General features: G+C 50.0%; 1 protein-coding gene across 4 annotated transcripts; it reads left to right on the forward strand.

The window, feature by feature from the left end:
* The first annotated feature begins 221 nt into the window (after positions 1 to 221).
* Il17ra (interleukin 17 receptor A) lies at positions 222 to 21,339 on the forward strand. Of its 4 annotated transcripts, none has more exons than XR_007835758.1 (13): positions 222 to 473; positions 8,138 to 8,162; positions 8,919 to 9,065; positions 9,700 to 9,812; positions 10,361 to 10,487; positions 11,989 to 12,036; positions 12,148 to 12,311; positions 14,421 to 14,504; positions 15,028 to 15,112; positions 15,972 to 16,286; positions 17,540 to 17,581; positions 18,508 to 21,168; positions 21,214 to 21,339. XR_007835758.1 is itself a non-coding variant. In XM_051203555.1 (13 exons), the coding sequence occupies exons 1-13, from the start codon at positions 336 to 338 to the stop codon at positions 19,998 to 20,000; spliced, it is 2,580 nt and encodes an 859-aa protein (XP_051059512.1). In that variant the 5' UTR covers positions 240 to 335; the 3' UTR covers positions 20,001 to 21,339. The 4 variants fall into 4 exon arrangements, 3 of the variants coding, with proteins under 3 accessions (XP_051059511.1, XP_051059512.1, XP_051059513.1); XM_051203555.1 differs by having other exon boundaries at positions 240 to 473; positions 15,972 to 15,983; positions 16,185 to 16,286; positions 18,508 to 21,339; XM_051203554.1 differs by having other exon boundaries at positions 18,508 to 21,339.
* Positions 21,340 to 23,210: the final 1,871 nt, after the last annotated feature.

The raw sequence follows: 23,210 nt of genomic DNA on the forward strand, positions 1-23,210 counted from the left end.
TGGAGATATAGGTCTGCACAGGGTCAGAATAAACGGGGAGGGCACGGTGGCTAGGGCAGTCTCGCTCCACAGCAGGTTGGCAGCGGGCGGGGCTGGTAAAAGACTCCAGTCCTTGCCTAGCCAAGGATGCCGAGAGCTCACTCACCTGGGCAGGGGCGGGGGCGGGGACAGAGGAAGCACAGCTCCGCCCAAGTCCCGGCCAAGCCCCGCCCTCAGCCCCCGGAGGAGCCGGAAGCCGGGGGAAGGAGGCCGCGGACGAGCGCGAGTCCCGGGCTGGGGAAGCCCATCGCGGGCCCTTGCCGTCCGGCGGAGCCAGCCGCGACAGAGCCGGGGCCATGGAGACTCCGCGCCGCCGGCCGCCGGTCGTTCTCGGGCCCGCGCTGGGACGGCTGCTTCTGCTGCTGAGCGTGCTGGCCCCGGGCCGCGCCTCCCCGCGCCTCTTGGACGTTCCGGCCCCAGTCTGCGCGCAGGAGGTGAGACGGAGACCCGGCGTAGTAGCGAGGATGCTGGGGCCGCCGCGGGTGGTGGAGACGACGGCGGAGGGTGGTGAGGGGTGTCGAAGGGGCGGTCGGGAGTGCGAAGGGCTGCCGACGGCCGTCGGGGATGCGAGCCTGGGGAGGGACTCGGAGGAGGCCCCGGTCGTGAGCGCGACATGGAGGCGCACTGGCGACGACTCCGGGAGTGGAGTCGCGCGCGGTGTGGCCGCGGGGTGAGAGGGAGTCCTAGGGAAACTACACGGGCGATGGTGTCACCGGCAGCGCGAGGCGGTAGTGGCAATTCCGTCGGGGCCTCAGAATCGGGAGACAGACACCAGAGGCGGCTCTGGATGGACAGGGACCTGGAGAAGGGGTCTTGGCAGGAGCTGAACCGGTTTGGACTGGCACCCAACTCCCTGATGCCTGGGAAGTCATCCTCCAGCTCTACCCGGCTCAGCCGCGCCAGCCCGACCTCGGGGGTCCCCATAGGTTGGTAGTCCGGGCACGCCCGGTGCCCAGGGGAATCAAACAGCAGCGGAGGACTGACAGATAGCGCCCATCTCTCCACCACCATGCGTGTCCCAGAACCGAGAATCCCAGAATTGAGTTTTAACACGTGGGATGGGCGAGTTGGAAGTCTGCCAATTGGTGACTACCAAGGAGGACCCCCGCTGCGCTCGTAGGAAACTGACACACCCCTGACGGTTGAACGGTGTGGTTAAACCCGATAGTTGTCAGGAAAAAAACAAAACAAAACAAAACATAAAAAACCTAACCGGTGCAAAACAGACTGCCTGTTCCACAAATAAACTTTCCTCCTCTTCTCCTCTCCCACCTCCCAGCCTGCTCGAAATTCCCAGCCCCTTCCCCTCTACTTCCACTGCTGACCCCAGAAACTGTTCAGTAGCTGAGTCAGAGGATGTGAAACAAAAGGAGAGTGCTCTTTATCTAATTTTGTAGATTTACCAAGAGGGTGACTGTTTCACAGGGGAAAATGTGTTTTTAAAAAAATCTCAGGGCTGTTGGGAAATGTCCTAGTGAGTCCCATATTGGGCAAAGCAGAGTGACATCTTTGACAAGAAAAAGTGTCACAACATGGAGAATTGCTTTTTGTGGCTTGTCACCTGCCAAGGGCCTTCCAAAGACAAGTAAACTGATACTGAAGAAATAACCCTGGCACTCCAGTGTTCAGGATATGGAAGCTGGCTTGCAAGGCAGCCTGGAGCAAGTGCTCTTTGTACAACCCGCGGGGTTGCAAAATTCCAGGAGGGGAAAAATAACTTCCAGCTGGGCTGTTTTTCTTTGAAAAGACATTTGGGAGGCTCTGTTCCAGAGTGGGAGGTCTCAGAAACAGTCTGGTTAAAATATTCCTTGCTTCTGGTGGACGGTGCCTCAGCCAGCGTCCCTAGGTGAGGCAGGGTAAAGTATATGGCTGGAGGATGTGGGCGTCTATGGAGCAGGAAAGGGAGATGGGGTGAGAACTGAGCTCAAGGGGTTGTGAGGGCTACAGCAGCTAGTCTATGCTCTACGCCACTGTCCCTACCAAAACATTTTGGTTTTTGTTGTTGTTTTAGTTTTTATTTTTAACTTAAATTTTGTTTGTTTTCTCCTCTATGTGTGTGTGTTTTGCCTTCATGTATTTATGCGCACCACATGTTTGCCTGGTGGCTGTGGAGTTAGTTGGGCATTGCATGTCCTGGAATTGGAGTTGCAGACAGTTGAGAGCCACCGTGTGGGCACTAGGAATCTCACCCTGCCTGTCTGAGGGACAGCTGCTTTTCATGCTGAGCCCCTTACCTCTGCAGCCCCCTAAAGGGTTTGACTTTATTTGAAGAGGTGCTGGTGGCCACATTTCTCTGTGGCTTCCTTTTTCTTCCTCTTTGCTGGCTCACAGACAACTCATCTCCACAGGCTGGCAGCTTCCTTGTTGGCTTGTCCTTTTTAAGAGACTAGAACTAGGGTTTCATCGCCAGAACTGCAAAAAGGAAAATGCACACTGTACACATACATTCACACACTCACATACACTTACACACATGCTCACATATACTCACACACACACTCACTCACACACATGCTCACACACACATACACTCACACACACATACACTCACAACACACACACTCACTCACACACATGCTCACACACATACACTCACACACACATACACTCACAGCACACACACACTCACAACACACACTCACTCACACATGCTCACACACACATACACTCACAACACACACATGCTCACACACATACACTCACACACACATACACTCACAGCACACACACACTCACTCACACACATGCTCACACACACATCCACTCACACACACATACACTCACAACACACACACTCACACACATACACTCACACACACATACACTCACAACACACACACTCACTCACACATATGCTCACACACACGCACTCACTCACACACATGCTCACACACATACACTCACACACACATACACTCACAACACACACACTCACTCACACACATGCTCACACACACACTCACTCACACACATGCTCACACACACACACTCACTCACACACATGCTCACACACACACACACTCACTCACACACACTCATTCACACACACAGCTTTAGTGGACACAGTGTGGTTTATTCCCACCATGAGAGGATTGGATGAGACATCTCAAAGGGAGCCTGCCACTTTCTAAACAAAAGAGAATGACTGTTGAAAACTGATTGGTTTAGCTCTCAGTCACTCCTTCCTATGACCGGAAGGAAAGAGGCTTCAGCATACCTGCTCTGTTCCTTGTTCTGCGCTGCAAGCACAGCCTAGGGGCTGTAAATATGTGTTGCATGAAAGTATGAAAGAATTGAGGAAGAAAGAGGAGGTCCCCCTGCTTTTCAGGCAGTGGTAACTGAGGCCAGTACACTTGTTCTGGCTGCCTGGAATTAGCACCTCAAAACCGGGGTGACTACTCTTCCCAAGAAACCAACCCTGGAGACACCATGACACCATGACTAGTTTATTCCCTTGGCCTGCCTGTGTTTCTCATAGTTAGGTCTCCATTAACTGCCATTCTCCAATCCCCCCCCCCCCCCCCCCCGCCTTTTCTACTCACTTTATCGCTTGCCATTGCCCGTTACAGCCTGTGGATACATAATCACTAGACATTGACCGTTTTGACAATGATTTGTTTTCCTTTTTAATCTCAGAAGAATAACAAGGTAAAGGTGGTTACACTAACTGTACATACAGAGAGTAATTTGGAAAACCACCACCACAGACTAACTGCCATTCTTATTAAGGAAAGCCAGCAAGCAGCTCCCGGGAGTTTGCAAGCTGAGCGCTCACACTGTCTACAGACAGGATGTATGTATGTTACCCTCATCAGTTCCTTTTCCTGAGTGCTTGTGGTTTTGACTTGTAGTAGAATGACTGTTTGGCATTGCCCTCTTATCTTGCGGTTGCCGGGAGCTGTGCTCAGCCTTACCACTCTTTCCTAAGTTAAAAAGTTGTGTTCTGTGGGTACTCCTATGGTGAATGTTCTCCACTCTGCCAGCAGGGAGCTGGTCCTGCTCATGCTGACCCCATCTCACCCTGGCTGCCCACTGCCTTTGTCAGGCTAATCTGCCGGTAGACCCTGGCATCAATTAGCAACTAGCAAACAGGAGCAGGGAGCCCAGTCAGAAGACCTGGCCCCAGGCAAGCCTCTGCATCCCTTGCTCTACAGCGCTGTGTCCTCATCTCTAACAGAAGTGGCGCTCTCCTTACAGGCATCAGCATTGGCGCTGTCTGGGAAGACCTTGGGCTGCACACTGGGGTGTGCAGTGTCAGGCTGTTGGTGATGCTGCTCAATGCCCAGAGCTAACCAGTCTTTCACTTCTGCTTTGAGTACAGAGGAGGGGCCTGTTTGTTGTAAACATCCCTTTACCGGGAGTCAGGGTAACAGTGCTGGGAACATGGTTCTGGAACAAAGCAAGCACACTGAAGCTCTGGGACCTGGAGCCACCTGGCTGATTTCCCAGGGCCACAGATGTGAATCACCTGTGTGGAGAGATGTTCTGAGAAATGTCTTGGTAGGTGACTACCCTCATGTGAACATCACTGTCTAGACACACAGAGACCTGGATGGTACCATCAGTGGCTTTGTGTAGCCTCTTACTGCAGCCAAAGATGTGGTAAGGGGCTGCCAGCATCGCAGCTTAAGGTACAATGATTAAAAACAATGATTACACAAGGGCAGTTCAGTGAGTACTAGCTGCTATCCTAGCTATTCATCAATCTAATATTCTCTAATTTCTACAAGATAGCTAACAAAGCCATTCATGAGGAAGTGGCTGGTAAAAGTGGGTTTTTTTTTGTTTGTTTGTTTTGTTTTTTGTTTTTTTTTTTTTTTTTGGTATTGGTTTTTTGAGACAGGATGTCTTTGTGTAGCCCTGGATGCCCTGGAACTCAAATCTGTGGACCAGACTGGCCTCTGACTCAAAGATCCGACTGCCTCTGCCTCCTAAGTCCTGGAATTAAGGAATGAGCTACCACTGCCCAGTGATGAATGATACTGTCTTTCTATTTTGGGGGAATGGGTGGTTAATTGGTGTTGGTATCTGGGGTGGTGTCCAGGCTTGCATGTGTGCTGTGGGATTGAACCAGACTGTACATGAACATTTCCTACTGAATGATACCTGTACTTCCAGGAATAGGATTCTTATAAGGGTTAAGGAGTCAGCTGGAGAGAAAATTATTGGACAGACCAAGATTTATGTTATTAGTGGCCAAAGATGATATCAAATGCATTTTATATTATTAAGAAGATTATAGGGGGCAGGGCAGCACAGATAAACCCTGTCTCAAAAAACAAACAAACAAACAAACAAACAAATAAGATTACAGGGACTGTTGTGGTTCAGTGGGTAAAGGCACTTGCCACCAAGCCTGATGAGGTGAGTTCCATCTGTGGGGTCCACAGGGTGAAAGGAAAGAACCAACTCCTGATAGTTGCCTTCTGACCTCTCCATATGTGTGCCAACATGCATTCACGCACACAATAAATACAAATGAAAAAAATTGCAGAGGCTGAGGAAATGACTCTGTGGGCAAAATGCTTGCTATTAGCAAGCATGAAGGCCTGAGTTCAGGTCCCTAGCAACCACATAAAAAACTGGGTGTGGCAGCTCTGCCTATAACCCCAGTGCTAGAAAACAAATAGGTAGGTTCTGGGAGCTCACTGGCCAGCTTGGACGATGAGTTTCTGATTCAGTGAGAGACCTTGTCTTAAAAAAATAAGTAAGGTAGAGAGAGTGAGACACACATGTGCACATGCAAACCCCAGTCCCACACACATTAGTGTAGATTCTATATTGGAACTAAATGATAAGAAAAGAATAAGCAAGGGCTGGAGAAACGGCTCAGTGTAAGAGCACTGACTGCTCTTCCAGAGGACCCGTGTTCAATTCCCAGCACCCACATGGTGACTCGTGACTTCTTGTAACTCCAGTTCCAGGGGGTCCCACTCCATCTTCTGACTTTGCAGGCTGCAGGCATGAATGTGGCACCCAGATATACATGCAGGCGAAACACGCATACACATAAAATAGTTATTTCATTATAAAAGTTCCCTATTTCCTTCCCTAAATAATGTTTTCATTTGCTTACCTAATTTTAAAATCTTTTGTTTAGATTAACATCATAAACTTCCATTTTTAAATTCATTTTTATCAAGTAATATAGGGGTTCCTTTTTAAAAATTGTACTGAGATATTTAAAAACAATAGCTCCCTACATCACACCTAAGCCTGTTCGCCAAAGGCAGTTCCTTTTGATGGCCACATTTGTTCCCTCTGAGGCCCTAATCTTTGCAATGTGCCTTTTACTTCGCTGCTGGTAATAGGAGACATCACCTCCTCCTGATCTCCCTCACCCTTCTTTGATTTTCAGTTTAGAATTGTTACAGCAAGGCAGCTGTTGTCTCTGGTGAGGCGACAGGTGGACTTTGATAAAACTTTTTCTGGTAGCTTCTCCCCACTCCCTTTCATAGATGATCATGATCCAACTATCAACAGACAAAACTGAAAGAGTAGCACTTGAGTAATCAAGCTGTTTCTGCCCTCGGCCAAGCGTTTCCTGACCCCTCCCACTTCCCCTTCTTGTCAGGATGGGTGCCATCCCGCCCTGGGTTTTAAGTAGCTCGTGGTGAGTTACCCCACATGGGGTATATATGTTTGCCGTTTTTGTACGAGTCCCTGGTCTCCAGGCCAGTTTCTGTCCCTCTGTGTCCAGTTCACAGCAGTCCCACATGGGAAGAAAGGAGCTAATCAGGAGAGAGTATGGCATTGTCACAGTGAGCAGAGACAGCCAGATGGGTCTCATTGTAAACCTGGAAGGAACATGTGGCAGGCTGTGGTGTGAGCCCAGGGACAGTGGAGGACAATTAATCACAAAGAACGGGTTCAGGGACAAGAAGTCTGGACCCCAAGAGCATGTGAACTGGTGTCCCAAACAAGCAGGACGCAGATAAAATAGCAGATGCAGAATGGATCCTAACATGACATGACATCAGGACATGACCCTGAGTCCTGCACACTGCCCGCTCCAGGGAGGCAGGTGTCAGTCAGCGCCCATCCTACACCTAATGCGTCACCCTGCACCCCTTATCCAGCCCTTCCTTCAGCTTCGCATCTGTCTCTGGCCGCAGCATGGGTTGGGCCAATCTGAGAATTTCAAAGATCCAGAAGTGGCAGAGCCTGGATTCTAGGGTCTCTCCTTGTTGCCTTGCCGGCAGGGAGTGTAGAGTGGCTCTAGAGGCGATTCATTCCTCAGCAGCTGTGTCAGACACTGCTGGGGAGACCAGCCGGCTCTTTGGGCACTGTTGGAGTGACTCTCTCGGGGCTCCGTGGAAACCCTACCCAGTGCCTGTGAAGGGCCGCCTTCACCACCTCCCACATCACACCCTGCCCTGGGCCATTCCCAACGCTGCTGTGAACTTGGTGTTAGGCCACTCTGATTTTATTTTAAGTGGAGGCTTTAGTAAGGTGTGTGTGAGCATACTAGATCTCTGAGTCTGAGGCCTACAACATGAGTTCTAGGACAGCCAGGGCTACACAAAAAAAAAAAAAAAAAAAAAAAAAAACCCTGTCTCGAAAAAACAAACAAAATGTAAATTTGACCCTTCACCTCTTAGGAAAACCCTCTCTGTTTTGTTTATTTGCCTTTATTTTGTTTTTGTTATTTTTTAAATTCCCAGCTCATAACAGTTATTCAAAAAGCCTCCAATTCTAGCCCTGCTTGGTTACCTTTATCTCTAGCAATCAGGGAGCCAGAGGCAATCTGATCTCTGTGAGTTCCAAGTCAACCAGGTCCACATAGGAAGCCATGGGCCAGCCAAGCTACATAGTGAGTGAGACCCTGTCTCAGAAGCCAAAAAAATAAGTAAAAAAGCCTCCAATTCTGTTTGCTGTCTACCCACCACACATCGTCCCCTCGACCGAACAGACAGGAGAAAAACGTGCAGGAGACTTATGTTCCCTGAGGGCAGAGCTGCTCTCTGTGAGGAGAGTGTGCTGTGAGGAGGCAGGAGGGCTGTGTGAACCAACTGTTCTCGAGGGGTGTAACAGGCGGGCTGGGCCACAGTGAGCCTGCTCTTTCTCATTGTAATCACCACTTGCTTCCTTCCCACAGGGGCTGAGCTGCAGAGTCAAGAATAGTAAGTCCTCTTTTTTGTTCCACTTATTGCTGCTCTGCTGATGAAGTGAGGGCCTCCTGCTCACTTCTGCAGGGGCCTCCTGTGTGCTCGCGGTGGGTGCTGTCACCATCCTGGGGCCATCTTGGATATAGGCACCAGTGCTTCTTGTGGAAACCTTTCATTTGTTATGCAAAAGCCAGGCAGTACCCAGCTGCCACCTGGGTTTTGGATGTTGCCTGGGGTGGTACCCTAGTCCACCTGACTTTGTACCTGATCCGTTCAGTTTGTCACAGGCATGCATGGTGATGGCTTTTCTTGTTGTTTTTTTAATTTTTTTGCCTGTTTGTTTATTGGTCTATGAAAAGTATTTTCCTTTGATGGATATAGAACTCAGGCCCTCAGACACAGTAGACAAATAGCACTGAGCCACAATTCCCAGCCCCTGGTTGTTTGTTTAAATAATGGGACACACCCTTCAAGTGTGTTAACTGAGGGCCAAGACAAATGAGAAGCTCTCATTACTGCCCCTCTCTCCTGTGCCCCTATTTCTTTTCAAAAACCCTTTTCCCCAAAGGATCTTGAGACCCAGAGCTTTGTGGGCATTCCAGACCAGCATTAGGAAAAAGAAGGCTGGGCAGAGAGCTTGCCAAGGTCACACCTGGAAGGTTTCTAGCATCCGCAGACTGTGAACTGTCTGGGAACTTGTAGCAGCACCCAGGACCCCGTGAGGATTTCAGGGTCTTGGGTGCAGTCTCTGATAGCTGTTCTCCTGGCCAGGTACCTGCCTGCATGACAGCTGGATCCACCATCAAAACCTGACTCCCTCTTCCCCCAAACACATCCATGTCCAGTTGAACTTCTCTTCCACCCAGCACGGAGACCTGGTCCCTGTGTTACACATTGAATGGACCCTGCAGACAGACGGTGAGTGGCCACAGCAGCCAGGGCTTGGGTTTGCTCTTGGAAGACGCCACTACTGACTCATGTTTGATGCTGGAAAGCTCCATCATTTACATGTCCAGTGCTTTTCCAGTGCTAGATGTGTGCCCACAGAGTATGTTCTACTCACAGTGTCTTTAGGAGAGGCCTTCCTCTGCATTAAAGAAAAAGGCAAGTGGTTAATTATATAAATAATTCCAACTATGTACTAGGAAAAAAAAAATGGTAGCAGTTTGCCACCTGCTTTTTCTCTTAGCTTAGGAGCCAGCACTTTTTAAAACATACTCCAAACCTCTTTAGGAGTGAATGACTGCAGAACGGAGTGAGCCCCAGATCTGTGGAGATGGCAGCAAGTGCTCTCTAGGTCCCTAGCTGGTGTGCTAGATGCTCACTGCAGCAGTCTCTGGGAGAATGAGGCGGTCCCTGTCATTGACACTGTGCCCTGCTGCCAGGCCTCTGGCCACTTCCTAGTATAGAGTGTCCCTTGTCCTTATCCCACTAGAAGGTACTTTCTGTAAGTGGGGAAGTGGGGAGTGAGGTAAGAGCAGATGGGGAAGTCTACACCCTGGGGGGTGGGGCTGCTCTGCATCTGTGTGCCCCTCTCCTCCCTGGCCCGCAGCCAGCATCCTGTACCTCAAAGGAGCAGAGCTGTCCATCCTGCAGCTGAACACCAACGAACAGCTTTGTGTTGAATTTGAGTTTCTGACCAAGCTGCAGCATCATTATAGGCGGGTAAGAAGGCAGCCAGACTGGACTGTGTTCCTAAATGACAGTGTCCTCAAAGGTACATCTAATTGGAAGGATGAGTTCAACATGGCTGCCTGTTGTGAACCATCATGAGGGTTAGATCCTAGCACACCCATCCTTGCTTATTATTATGCCTCCCACTGGACCTAGCTGCCTGCCTTTCTCCTGCCTTCCTTCCTTCCTTCCTTCCTGCCTGCCTGCCTGCCTGCCTGCCTGCCTTCCTTCCTTCCTTCCTTCCTTCCTTCCTTCCTTCCTTCCTTCCAATTCATAGTGGAGGAACCCAGGTATTCTGTTAGCCCAGTTCATTCATGTGTGTGTGTGTCCCACATGTGAGTGGCATGGCCGTCTATTGATGGATTGTTTTAAACAGGTAGAAAGGACGCAGATATCATGCCTCTAGTTTGGGGTTCTGTGATTATCCTTTTGCTTGTTTGTTTTTAGTTGACTGTGGGGAGGTGAAACTGGGACTTTGGCGATAAGTGGGTGAGGGTGTGTGTGACCCATCTCATCCCCTCTTCTTCCCCTGTCCCTAGTGGCGGTTTTCCTTCAGCCACTTTGTGGTAGATCCTGGCCAGGAGTATGAGGTGACAGTTCACCACCTGCCCAAGCCCATCCCTGATGGGGACCCAAACCACAAGTCCAAGATCATCTCTGTGCCTGGTAAGAGTGCCCTTCCAGGTGTCCGCTTGGCCCTGCGCTCTTCGTGAAGAAGGTGGGGGGGGGGCTCAGACAGCAGAACCCAAGATGCTCCGCAGTGGCTGCAGATCCAGGCCTGGGAGTGCTCCCAGCTGAGGACGAAACCTCTCTGCCTTGAAGGCAGCATCTGTCCTCTGTTGCACAACATTAAATGTGTAGAGAGACCCCAGGGGTGTGTTGGCAGCCTCTATGCAGAGAAGTACTTCCATCCCAGAAAATGTCAGATCCTGGAAGGGTTGTGGCCTGTGCACTCAGCCTGGACTCGGCTTCCCTCACTTCCTTCACCCCCACACCCCACCTGCACCTGGCTGGCACCCACACTACGAATCCTACTCTCCTGCCCCACCCACCAGCCCAGGCTATCTGTCTATGTCACCACCAGCTAACCTATAACCTTCTGTGTCACTTTCTGTCTCTGCCTTCCCAGAACCTTGGCACCGCTGACATCATTTCTCATTGTACCTAGTAGTAGTCAAGAAATTTTGTCTTGTTTGTTTGTTTGTGTGTTTGTTTTATGACTATGGGGAGAGAACTCAGGGCTGTACACACTGAGCAAACACTTTACCACTTAGTCACAGTCCAGCCCAAGAAATGTTTGCTACAGATGGCGACAACTCCTCACCCAGAAGCACACACTCATGCATGCACTTACATCCACTCACCTGCTTCCTTTACACATCCTCTTACTCTCCCATGATGCTGCGTGTTGTCAATCCACTTTCAATGGTCTCTGCTATGGAAACAATCTGCAAAGAGCAGTCATTTCCACTGTATGTGCTGTGCCCAGGGCCACATCCACACAGGAGGCGCAATAGATGACTTCGTAAATGACTGTTCTCCCTTCCTCCCCTGCCCCTGGGAACTGCCCAGGTGCTCGGTGGCAAGATGCCTGCCTGGATTTGATCCTCAGTTCTATGGGGGGGGGAGATTAATGAAAGAATAAATGCTGACTCTTGGCACCCAGCCTGAATGAGAACCTAGTAGCTGTGTGGAGAGGTCAGAGAGGCCGAAGAGGTCAGGAGGAACGAAAAGGCAAAGGTTACTCTGGGCAACAAGATGTGTATGGGAGAACATTGGAGTAAACCAGGGATTTCTGGTCACATGAAGTAAGCTCTGAGCTCCGGAGGAATATGCTTGAGTCAGGGGGTTCCCTCAGATAGCCAGGCTGCCCCAGTTTGATGGGATCTTTGGCCAGGGGCAGCTGTCTGGGCCTGGAGCAGGCTGTCTTTGAACAGGCTCTGCAGAAGCACAGCAGTCTTGATCCCAGGATGCTTTTAATCCCAGCACATTGGAGGCAGAGGAAGGTAGATCTTTGTGACCAGCCTGGTCTGTAGTGAGTTCCAGGACAGCTAGGGCTATGTAGAGTGAGCCTATCTCAGAAAAACAAAGTGAAACCCCCAGATCTTCCAGAACAAACTCACTAAAGGCAGAGACTTACTGATTTCTCTTTTATTGGGGTTGGCAGATTGCGAGGACCCCAGGATGAAGATGACCACACCGTGTGTGAACTCAGGTAACTGGCTGGCCTCGGATACCTTGCCCTGGGTATGCTAACTTGCATGATACACATGCCCATGGACACACCTACCCTCCTAATTCCCAACCTACCCTGTGCCCTTGGCAGGCAGCCTATGGGATCCCAATATCACTGTGGAGACTTTGGACACCCAGCAGCTGCGTGTGAGCTTCACCCTGTGGAATGAATCCACCCCCTACCAGATCCTGCTGGGTAGTTTCCCATACTCAGGAGACCAACACTGCTTTGATGACATCCAGCAAATACCTGCGGTACCTGTATTTCTTACCTCCTGAGACATAGATTAAAATACTCTCAAATTCTCTGCTTCCTTCCTGCTGGTCCTAGCTAACCCTGTTCCCAGAGCCCATTTCACTCAGGTGCACTTGGCCGTTGCCTTTCCATCTCAGGAGGCAGAGGGGTCTGGCATCTTTTTTTTTTTTTTCTTTTGGAGTTTCAAGACAGAGTTTCTCTGTGTAGCTTTGGGGCCTGTCCTGGAACTTACTTTGTAAACCAGGTTGACCTGGAACTCATAGAGATCCGCCCGCCTGCTTTTGTAGTTAGTTGAAAATAGTTTATGACATAGGTAAAATGGCTGAGTAAGCTTTAGACTGTATATCTGAACCCAGAAGTTTAAGTTCTCCTTTTGCCAGGCCTTGTGGTGAGGCTCATGTAGGATTGCAATTGAAAAGATGTAGAAAAACTGTCTGCCGGGGTTGTTCCTCTGTCTTCGTTTCCTGCTAGGTAACTGTTTTGAGGGTCTCCTTGTGACTGAATCCTCAGCTGGTAAAGTAGTGACAGTTTTGCCCAGCTCCCTGTCCCACCCATACTTTCCACACCCTAGCCATTCCCTGTTTTTCACGTTCCCACATTCTTGCCTGATTCCTGCATTTGTTATACTTTCTCTCAAAAATTATTTGGCATTGTAAAAAGAAATGAGGTGATTAAGACAGAAAGGAAACAGGCACGATGAGGCCGAATGGGAGCAGAAAGTGTGCTGTGTTTGCTGCACACCTGACACACATACACAGATTGGTGCCCCAGTCCCCAGCAGCCAGAGCAAAGAGGGAAATGCCCATTGCTAGATGTGTGGATGAACTCACCACAGGCTAGTCACCCTGCAAAATACCAGGTGTTCAGGACCAGAAATCAGAACAGCCTTTTCTTCCTGGCACTTGTAAGGGGCACCAGTACAGTTCCCAGCACAAACGCAAGCTCTTTTTTTTTTTCCAAGCCAAACCTTATCCAGCTTTATTAAAGATACTTTCCATAAACAGTCGTGGTATTTCAGGCAGGACATGGGCAGACAATCATTAACAGTTTACAAGAACTTCCAAATGCCCTTCTTGTATGCACTACCAAAATCAGAAAGCCACTATAAAACCCGGTGAAGTCTTAATGCTTTGAAAAGGGAAGAGTTTAGAGTGAGGGTTGACATTTCACATTAAGGATGTTGTTTAACAACTTTTTCACAAGCCAACCCTGACTCTCAGGAAACAAAATGAAAATGGCAGAATTATCATTCTGAAGATCCACAATCTTGTCTATAAAAGGAACCGATGCTCCTTTGAGGATAATTATCACTGCAAAGTCCAGATTGCCCAATAGACCAGCAACCAATTTTAGGGGGTCAATTTCCAACAGGTCTCTGGTTTTAAGGGAGTTAAGTCTATGTTGATGGTATGGGGGAAGATGATATAAAAAAATGAATTTAGAGTTTTCCCACACAAGGCATTCTGTGCCATGGTGGCCACCTATGCCAACACCAGGAGTCTCTCCTGAGCTAAGAGGAGACCTTTAAATTGTCAAGGAGAGATGTTTTCCATCAACCATCATCCGTCTAGCTTAGGAGACATTTTGTTAGTGACACATGTTCCTCCCCCGCAACCAAAACAACAAAGTGTTCTGTGTGCTAACAACATAGCTTTAAAAAAAAAGTAAAGCAAGATTCTGCATTTTTAAAAACTTGATAAAAAATAATATTTCAGACTGTACAGTCACCAGAAGTACACAGTTATCAAAATGCACACATCTTACTTGGCATCTCTAGCACCTTCAGCTTTCTGTGCCTTGTCTGTTTTGGCTGTCCATTTTCTGCAGGATTATTTGCATCCTTGCCAGCATCTGCTGTCCCCTTCTCTCCCTTCTTTGCAGGGGCCTTTTCAGGCTTGGGCTCTGGCTTTGGAGGAGCAGGTTTAGCAGACAACTCTGCAGATCTTCTCTGTGTCTCGTCCTTCGCCTTGGCTTTATCTCCTTAATCTCCCCTTCAGCCTTTCTTTTGGACATGGTGTCGGTGCTGAACGTGGGGATGCACCTATGTATGGGTTTGGTCCAGCCAGGGGTTGTTCTTACTCTTACCCAGATTCTGTCTTTCTCTCCAGCCCAGACAAGAAGAATTCCACCAGCGAGTCAACGTCACACTCACTCTAAGCAAGTCTAACTGGTGCTGCAACCACCATGTGCAGGTGAGCATGCACAAGTGGCCTTCTTTCCATTCAGAGGGATGAGGCAGGCAGGAGGGCTGCAGCTCCAGCCGCCACTGGCTAGGAGTTTCTGGCTGCCTTTCTCCTCATGGTAGAACAACCACATTGAAAAGTAAGGAGCAGGATGAGAGGTGGCTCAGTGGTTAAGAGCACTGGCTGCTCTTCCAAAGGTCTTGAGTTCAATTCCCAGCAACCACATGGTGGCTCACAACCATCTACAGTGGGATCTGATGCCCTTTTCTGGTATAAGGGTGTAAATGCAGACAGAGCACTCATATGTACATAAGATAAATAAATCTTTAAAAAGAAAAGAAGGAGCATAGGCCTGTTGAAATAGTCTTATTGTGTTTCCCAGGCTGGCCTTGAGCAGACTAGCTAGGCTTCCTGAGCAGCTGGGACATAGATACACACTACCATGTGCACCTCAACAGCCAGCCAGGGTCTGTTACTCACAGGTCGCCCTTCTGGTAGGATGGGCATCTTCCTCACCCTTCTGCTTCCCCAGGTCCAGCCCTTCTTCAACAGCTGCCTGAATGACTGCTTGAGACATGCTGTGACTGTGCACTGCCCAGAGATCACAAAGGCCTCAGGTAGGAGAGAAACCACTGTCATTGGTGTGTATGGGGTTAGAGTGGAGGAAGGTTGTCCGTGGAGAGGAGTCTGTGTGGGGAGAGGAAGATTCAGCTTTGAAATGCTGGAGGCCAAGGTAGAGTGCAGATTGAAACTCCCAGGTTGGACTCCTTGCTGCCTTTCAATACCTCTTCACCGGAAGGCAAAGGGCTTAACCTTTTTCTCTATATAGCTTTGTAGACTAGACTGGCCTCAGAGATTAAAGGCTGGGATTAAAGGCGTGCACCACCACCACCGCCCAGCTGTTTGTTTTGAGACAGGATTTCTCTATAGTTTTAGATCTTGGCCTGTCTCTTCCTCCCTAGCACTGGAATTAAAGGTATGTGCCACCACCCACCAAGCAGTGTTTAACTTTTCTTATCAACTCATTTTCCTTGGGTGAAAAATGAGATAGTTAATCTCACAAAGTTGGAATTATGTACCGCAGAAGTGCTTTAACATGCCAAGTTCATATATGAGAAAATTGAGGCACAGATAATAATTTTCCCCAGGTTCCTACTTGAGCCCACATGTTTTTGGCTCTCAGCCCCTGCCATATGCAGATCAAAAGGGGACAGAGGTGGTGGAAGGAACCCTGGCCCCAATGGGAATAACGTTGTCACTTAAAGCTTCAGCTGAAGGGACTCCAGGGACAAGGTTACACCAAGTGTAGCTGTACCTGACTGCAGGGTTAAGGCCCTCTGTGGTGTCTCCCATGAATTAAGACATCAGTGGGCATCTATGATAAGTTAAGGCCGTCAGTGGGCATCTGTGATGGGCTTGGGTGACTGTTAATCATTAAGAGTAACCCTGTCCCTATTTCCTTTTGTTCTATTACAGTTTCCCTTGCAGGTAAGTCCTTCCTACAGTCAAGGTCATTCCCAAGGGACCACATGAGGTCCCAGCTGACCCCTGAGCCAATCCAGGAAGGCAGACTACTCTACACCCACAGACAGCCAACGGGTGAAATCATTAGTGTAGCTTGGTATAGACAGAGCCTGGGCTGGGGTGTGTGGGGCCCCTCCCGGACTCACACTGTTGTGTTTGTCACAGACTCTATTCCCCTGTGGGTGTATGGCTTTATCACAGTGATCGCCATTCTGCTAGTGGGCTCTGTCATCCTGCTGATCATCTGCATGACCCGGAGGCTGGCTGGTAAGGAGTGGGCGGGGCTTCCCATTCTTCTCTTGCTCATGGTGACCTCCCTTCTTGCCCCAGTCTCACAGTCTAGACCCCCCCATGCTGTGTTTAAGGGGTACCCTTCACTCCACCCTTTAATGCCAAATTAAACACAGATGTGGCTTCTGTTATATGACCTGGTGATCTCAGCTGCCAGGAACCTAAACACTTGCTCATTACCCGCTTTGTAATGACTTACCTTAGATTCTGTTTCCTTCTCTGTGAGCTAGGATGCCTCCAAGAACTAGAGTTCATTCTCCATACACCCTTCTGCTGGCAGAGTTTTAATCAGGAGGGTGTGGGTTGACAGGTTGAAGGGCTAAGTTTTCCTGTCCTATGACAAAATGTGTCTTCAGTCATCTGGGAAGCTATTTCTACTCTTGCCAACACTCATATGGATTATGGTTCGTTCATCTTGAATTATGGGGTCCACAAGATTCTGGGGAGGGTCATGTGACATCTCATGGTAATGCCCCAGCTGCCGTTACGTTTCACTAGTCATCAGACAGTCTTTTGCCAATTCTGGGCAAAGGCCCAAAGAATGAGGATTGAAGTTAAGATTCTAAGTCTCTTCTTCAGGAGCCAAGATGTAATTTAGAGCTAGGGCACTTGCATAATATGCACTGGGCCCTGGGTCCCCTCCCTGGACCAAAGAAAAATAATCCTCATGGTCACGTGTCCAGCCAAGGGGAACAATTACCTAAAACTATGGTTCCCCTTCCTCACCTCAAGAACACCAAGAGGAAATGTTGCAATGGCCATGGGGGCTACTTCTGGCAGGCAGTGTTGTAAGATGCCTGCTTCCTGGGTGGACTGCCCTCCCCTGCAGTGGAGTCTTCTCTCAGAGGCCTGGGAAGCAGAACTGTAAAGAAAGGCCAAGGAGCACCCAGCTTGGTGATTACCACAGATAATCCAGACCCAGCTGACTGAGGGGCCCAGCACTTCCCACACAGTCTCTAGAATGTACCACCACAGACCCATTCCTCAAAGAAAAACTGGAGTGTTGGAAGCCTTAGTAGCTGTAGCCCCCTGTTCATACGACTTCCTGGGATAGCTGCCTGGGGTTCACGCCCACACAGCTGCATGACTCAGAAATGCAGAGGCCCAGAAATGTCTTTGTGGTCACCAACTAGGGGCTTCTCCTTTGCTCTTCCATCTGACACCTGGGAATGGGCCCCTGTTTCTCTCTGGAATGATTAAGCCACTCGATATGTTTCTTTTCCCTGCAGGGTCTGATCATGAGAAACCTGGTGATGACTCCAAATGCAACGGTTAGTAGCTCGCTCTGAGGTGCTCTGCCTTTCTCTCTAAAGCCTGGCCATGGCTTCTTGGGGTAGATGGGCAGGGTGTGTCTCTGGCCAGACTTCCAGAAGGCCCCACCCCACCTCATGCAGAGAGGGCTTTTGAGGTACCCCGAACACAGGGTCCAGAATTCCTTTTTCTAATCGCTTAGACAAAGAAGGCAAGGTGAACATTTTGCAGAGAGAACACTCTTACCTGAGCAGGGGTTCTCTTCCATAGCTAGATCCTTTACCTTTTAGTCTTTTTATTTATCTTGATTTAGGAGGTCTCACTATGCAGCCTCGGCTGGCCTACAACTTATGTTGTAGATCAGGCTGGCCCAGAACTCATAGAGATCCTCCTGCCTCTGTCTTCCAAGTGCTGGGATTAAAGGGGTGCACCGCCACATCCAGCTTTTTGCCCTTTTTTCGTTTAAAATGATTAAAGTATCGGCCAACAACCAGATGGAACTTGGGGGGGGGGGGAGTTCAGGGTGAAGGAGAGGGATTGAGGCTTCTTCATACAGGCAGGCTCCTCACTGACTTCTCACACATTGCAAGGCAGTGCAGTAGCATGGCCTACCCAGAAGGCTGTTCGCTGAAGACAGAAAACCAAACTGTGCCTTTGGTGCAGGTAGCTCATAGGCTGGATCTAGAGCAGTGGTTCTCAACCTTCCTAATGCTTCAATCCTTTAAAACAGTTCCTTATGTTATTTATGGTCATCCCCCAACCATAAAATTATTTTTGTTACTACTTCATAACGATAATTTTGTTATTGTTCTGAGTGGTGATATAAATATCTGATATGCAGGATATCTGTGAAAGGGTCATTGGACCCCAAAGGCTTGAGAACCGCTGCCCTGGAGGGGTCTGCCCAGCAAGTGAGACTCAGCGTGCATTCTCTCTTCTCTCACAGGCTTCTCCCCTGGAACTGGCCTGACTCCCCCGCCCCTGAAGCCCAGGAAAGTCTGGATTGTCTACTCGGCTGATCACCCTCTCTATGTGGAGGTGGTCCTTAAGTTTGCCCAGTTCCTCATCACTGCCTGTGGCACCGAAGTAGCCCTCGACCTCCTGGAAGAGCAGGCTATCTCAGAGGTGGGGGTCATGACTTGGGTCAGCAGACAGAAGCAGGAAATGGTGGAAAGCAACTCCAAAATCCTCATCCTGTGCTCCCGAGGCACCCAGGCCAAGTGGAAGGCCATCTTGGGTTGGGCCGAGCCTGCTGTCCAGCTACGGTGTGACCACTGGAAGCCTGCTGGGGACCTTTTCACGGCAGCCATGAACATGATACTGCCAGACTTCAAGAGGCCAGCCTGCTTTGGCACCTACATTGTTTGCTATTTCAGTGGCATCAGTAGTGAGAGCGATGTCCCCGACCTCTTCAACATCACCTCCAGGTACCCACTCATGGACAAATTTGAGGAGGTTTACTTCCGAATCCAGGATCTAGAGATGTTTGAACCTGGCCGGATGCACCATGTCAAAGAGCTTGCCGGGGAAAATTACCTGCAGAGCCCTAGTGGCTGGCAGCTCAAGGAGGCTGTGGTTAGGTTCCAGGAGTGGCAAACCAAGTACCCTGATTGGTTTGAGCGGGAGAACCTCTGCTTGGCAGGTGACCAAGACCTGCCATCTCTGGATGAAGAAGTGTTTGAAGACCCACTGTTACCACCGCGGGGAAGAATTGTCAAACAGCAGCCGCTGGTACGGGAGCCTTCTGAGGGCTGCCTGGGGGTAAATGTCTGTGTCAGTGAGGGAGAAAGTGGAGGGGCAAAGCTTGACTTGCAGCCGCGGCCACAGAGAGAGCTCGTGGCTCAGACCCTCCAAACCACGGTGCAGCCAACAGAGCAGGTGCCTGCAGCTCATGTGGTGGTACCTGTTCCTCTTCCGGATGGCGGTGGAGCTGCTACCCAGCTGACCCTGGCAGAGGACGAAGCCTGCCCACTGCTGGGGGCCCAGAGGAACAGCGTCCTCTGCCTCCCCGTGGATTCAGATGACTCCCCGCTCTGTAGCACTCCAGTGACATCACCTGACCACTTCCACGGTGATGCAAGGGAGCAGCTGGAAGGCCTGATGCTCTCGGTACTGCAGCGGAGTCTGAGCGGACAGGCCCAGGAAAGCTGGGGGAGGCCCGCCCTCAAGGACCCCTGCACACCCACTGAGGAGGAGCAGCGGCAGTCAGTGCAGTCGGACCAGGGCTACATCTCCAGAAGCTCCCCTCAGCCCCCTGACTGGCTCACAGAGGAGGAAGAACTAGAACTGGACGAGGCAGCTGAGCCTCTGTCTCCCGAGGCCCTGCAGAACCTGAGGAGCCTCCAGCGGCAACTCTTCTTCTGGGAGCTTGAGAAGAACCCTGGCTGGGACAGCTTGGAGCCACGGAGACCAGCCACAGAAGAGCAGGCTCCCTGCTAGGGCCTCTCCATGCTGTGCCTAAGAGGATGTGTGCTGTACTAGTGTGTATGTGTGTGTGTGGGAAGTGCCTGCCTTTGAGATGTGGATCTCTAAGTCTGACAGAGTGGTGTATACCTCAAGTCCCAGCGCTTGCGGCCTGAGACTTGAGCTCCTGAACCCAGGGGTTCAGGGCCAGTGTGGGCAACATAGCAAGACCTCAGAAAAAGTAATGTAGACATTTGGTTTTGACCTGTAGGCAGTCCCCCTTTTACTTGATATGAAATATGAATGCCTGGCCCTCGTCACACAGGAATCCACAGCCTGCTTCCAGGAGCTCATGGCCAAGTGGGCCACTCATTCCTGGAGGATCTATTCTGTACCTACTCTACATCTGGCATTGGAGATTAAAGAATGACTTTCCTGACACAGCCTTGGCCACCAAGAAGCTTATAAAACAACAAGGATGAAAAATTAGCCACCATGATAATCTGAGTTATGAGGCTGCTGCTCTGGACTGCAGAAAAACCCCAAGAGCCTGAGCGGTGAGGTCTGGACAGAGGAATTGCTTTCCTGGGAGGGGAGCAGCCTGTGGATCGAGCATTATGAAGAAGCCAGCGCTTAGCCTGGAGAGCTTTGTTGGGCTAGGGTGGGAGCAGCTGGAGGCTCGTTCACAAGCGGATCTGTTGCCCTGTGGGGGAGGCAACTGCATGCCAAATATACCCAGAAGTCTTCTCAGATCAGTTTTGTAGCAAGAGTCAGGATAGAAATGGGGAATGCAAAACTTAAGAAGCAGGAAGAGACGGGAGAAACACTGAGCTACAGTACTGGCAGCCAGTCTGTGGGAGGGCTGTGGCGTGTGAAATCCTGAGCTCCCAGCATTCTGAGTGCTGGCAGCCAGTCTGTGTGGGCTGTGGTATGTGATTCTTCATGGACTGCAGCCACCTGATCCCAGCAGCTCGGACCCAAGACCACTCAGCTCTATTACTAGAGCCTTCAGGGTATGGTAATGGAGTAAAGATATGGGGGTAGTGTGATGGAGGGGCGGGGCAGTGGAGAACACAGCAGGCCCTCTGAGATCAGAGGAAAGTCTGTCACTGTATACCTAAGGTGTGAGGAGGGGTTGTTGAACAGAGCTTGTGGGGCACCCTCTTGGGGCAGATGGCAGTCTTGGGTTCTAGAGAATGCACAGGTGTGCATGCCCTGGGCCCCATGCTATCCACTGCATGGGGCCCAGGGCTTCAGGCTTTGGGGGAGAAAAGGACCTTGAAATTCTGTGGGGAAAGCAGAAACAGTGTTTGCATGTGTACATATGTGTGTACAGGAATGAAGACTTAATAAAGTTGTTATGTTAGTAAGAATACATAGTTGTTAAATCACTTGTTGCCATAGGTCAAGAAGTTCCTACTTTTAGAAGTTTTGTTTGTTTGATTGGTTGGTTGGTTGGTTGGTTGGTTGGTTGGTTGGTTGGTTGGGTTTCCAAGACAGGGCTTCTCTGTGAAACAGCACTGGCTTGGCCATCCTGGAACTCACTCTGTAGACCAGGCTGCCTCGAACTCACAGAGATCTGCCTCTGCCTCTTGAGAGCTATGATCAAAAGACGTGCACCACCACCACTCAGCTACTTTTAGAGTTCTTACAGACAGACCTTGCCTTGTATTGGCAAACTCTTGAGGTCCCAGGTCTCAGACAGCATGGCTCATATCCAGCCCAGCAACAGCAAAGGGCCAGCTGAGAGAAAGCGCCCCCCCCCATCAGCCTCTTCCAGCTCTGGCAGTGAGGGTCCTTGGATCTGGGTACCAGTCAAGCCGTGACATCCCCCCACCCCCGGCTTCAAATATGAACTAAGGGTTCTCCCAGCGGTGAACCAGCATCCCAGCAGCACAGGCCTGTCCCCACTCCAGCTTGACCCAGTGTCACAACCCTCTGCTTCCAGCTGCTGCCCATTAGACCATAGCAGTAAATTGGTCCCTCTGCCCCCTTTATTTCCCCTAACATCTTTGTTGAGACATTCACACATCATATGGTTCGCAGTTGACCCTGTGTTGAGTGGCTTGGTATATTCAGAGTTCAGTGACCATCAGTATAGTCATCTTTAGAACACTTCCGTTACCTCAGAAAGAAGCTTGGTACTCTTCTGCTCCCAACTCAGAAGCACCAGGGAAGCTTTCTCTCACTCTCTCTAGACTGGTGTGTTCCGAATTTTCCATATAATGGCATCAGAATTCTCCAGGTTTCTTGACTATTTCATGTTCTTCACACCCCATTGCTCCTTGGTGATCTGCTCATCATGAATGTTAGAAATTCTATAAACTGGTGTCTGCTGTCAGGCAAATGCCGAGATCATCAAGAACATTGAAATTGTTCGCATGTGCTTGTATTATTCTGAACCATGCCTTATAGAACTCCACTTTGGCCTGGCTATAGTGAGACCTAGTCTGAAAATAGAAGTGAAAAAAGATGGCTCCACAGGTAAAGGCACTTGCCACCAAGCTTGCTATCCTGAATCAGTCCCTGGGGTCCACCTGGGAGGAGAGAGTCTGATCCCAACACGCATTTCATGACACGTGGTACACACATCAATAAGTAGGAATAAGAGGAGCCCTGTGGGGTGGGGGTGGGGCTCAGTGATCGAGCACTTTCCTAGCACATGTGTGTCCTCAGCAAAACCACAAATCCTTGGGGCTGGAGATGGCTGAAGACAGAGGACCCAGGTTCAGTACCAAGCACCGACTATAGCTATAACTCCAGTCCCAGGGGACCCACTGCCCCCACTTGGCCTCTTCAGGCACCAGGCATGTGCACGGTGCACATACATACATGCAAGCAAACGCTCATGCACAAAAGTCTTTTTAAGGTTTTATTTGCAAGAAGAGCCCCATTCCCGCCCCCGGCAGAAGCCACAGCCCCCATGTTCTGCTTTCTTAGCTCTTTGGGCATCTCCTAGAAAGTAGCAGGGGAGGCTTGGTGAGTTGAAAACTCACATGGGGCATGTACCCAAAATTGGTACTTCAGTGCATCCCAGGCAAGCTCTTGACAGCAGAGGTGGCTCTGACCTCTTCCTGTCCTGAGCCTAATCAAGAAAGGAGGTGGGGGGAATAAACAAGGAAGGAGTAAGGAAGGGACAGTTACGTGATGACCTGGGGCATCACTTGCTACAGTGTTTCAGTAGTCCAGATCTAGTTTGGAAGTCCCAGTCAAGTTTCTGAGCCATGCTTCCAGCGGCATTCTAGC

This window comes from Phodopus roborovskii, unplaced genomic scaffold, assembly GCF_943737965.1.
Source record: "Phodopus roborovskii unplaced genomic scaffold, PHOROB, whole genome shotgun sequence".
Taxonomy (NCBI): domain Eukaryota; kingdom Metazoa; phylum Chordata; class Mammalia; order Rodentia; family Cricetidae; genus Phodopus; species Phodopus roborovskii.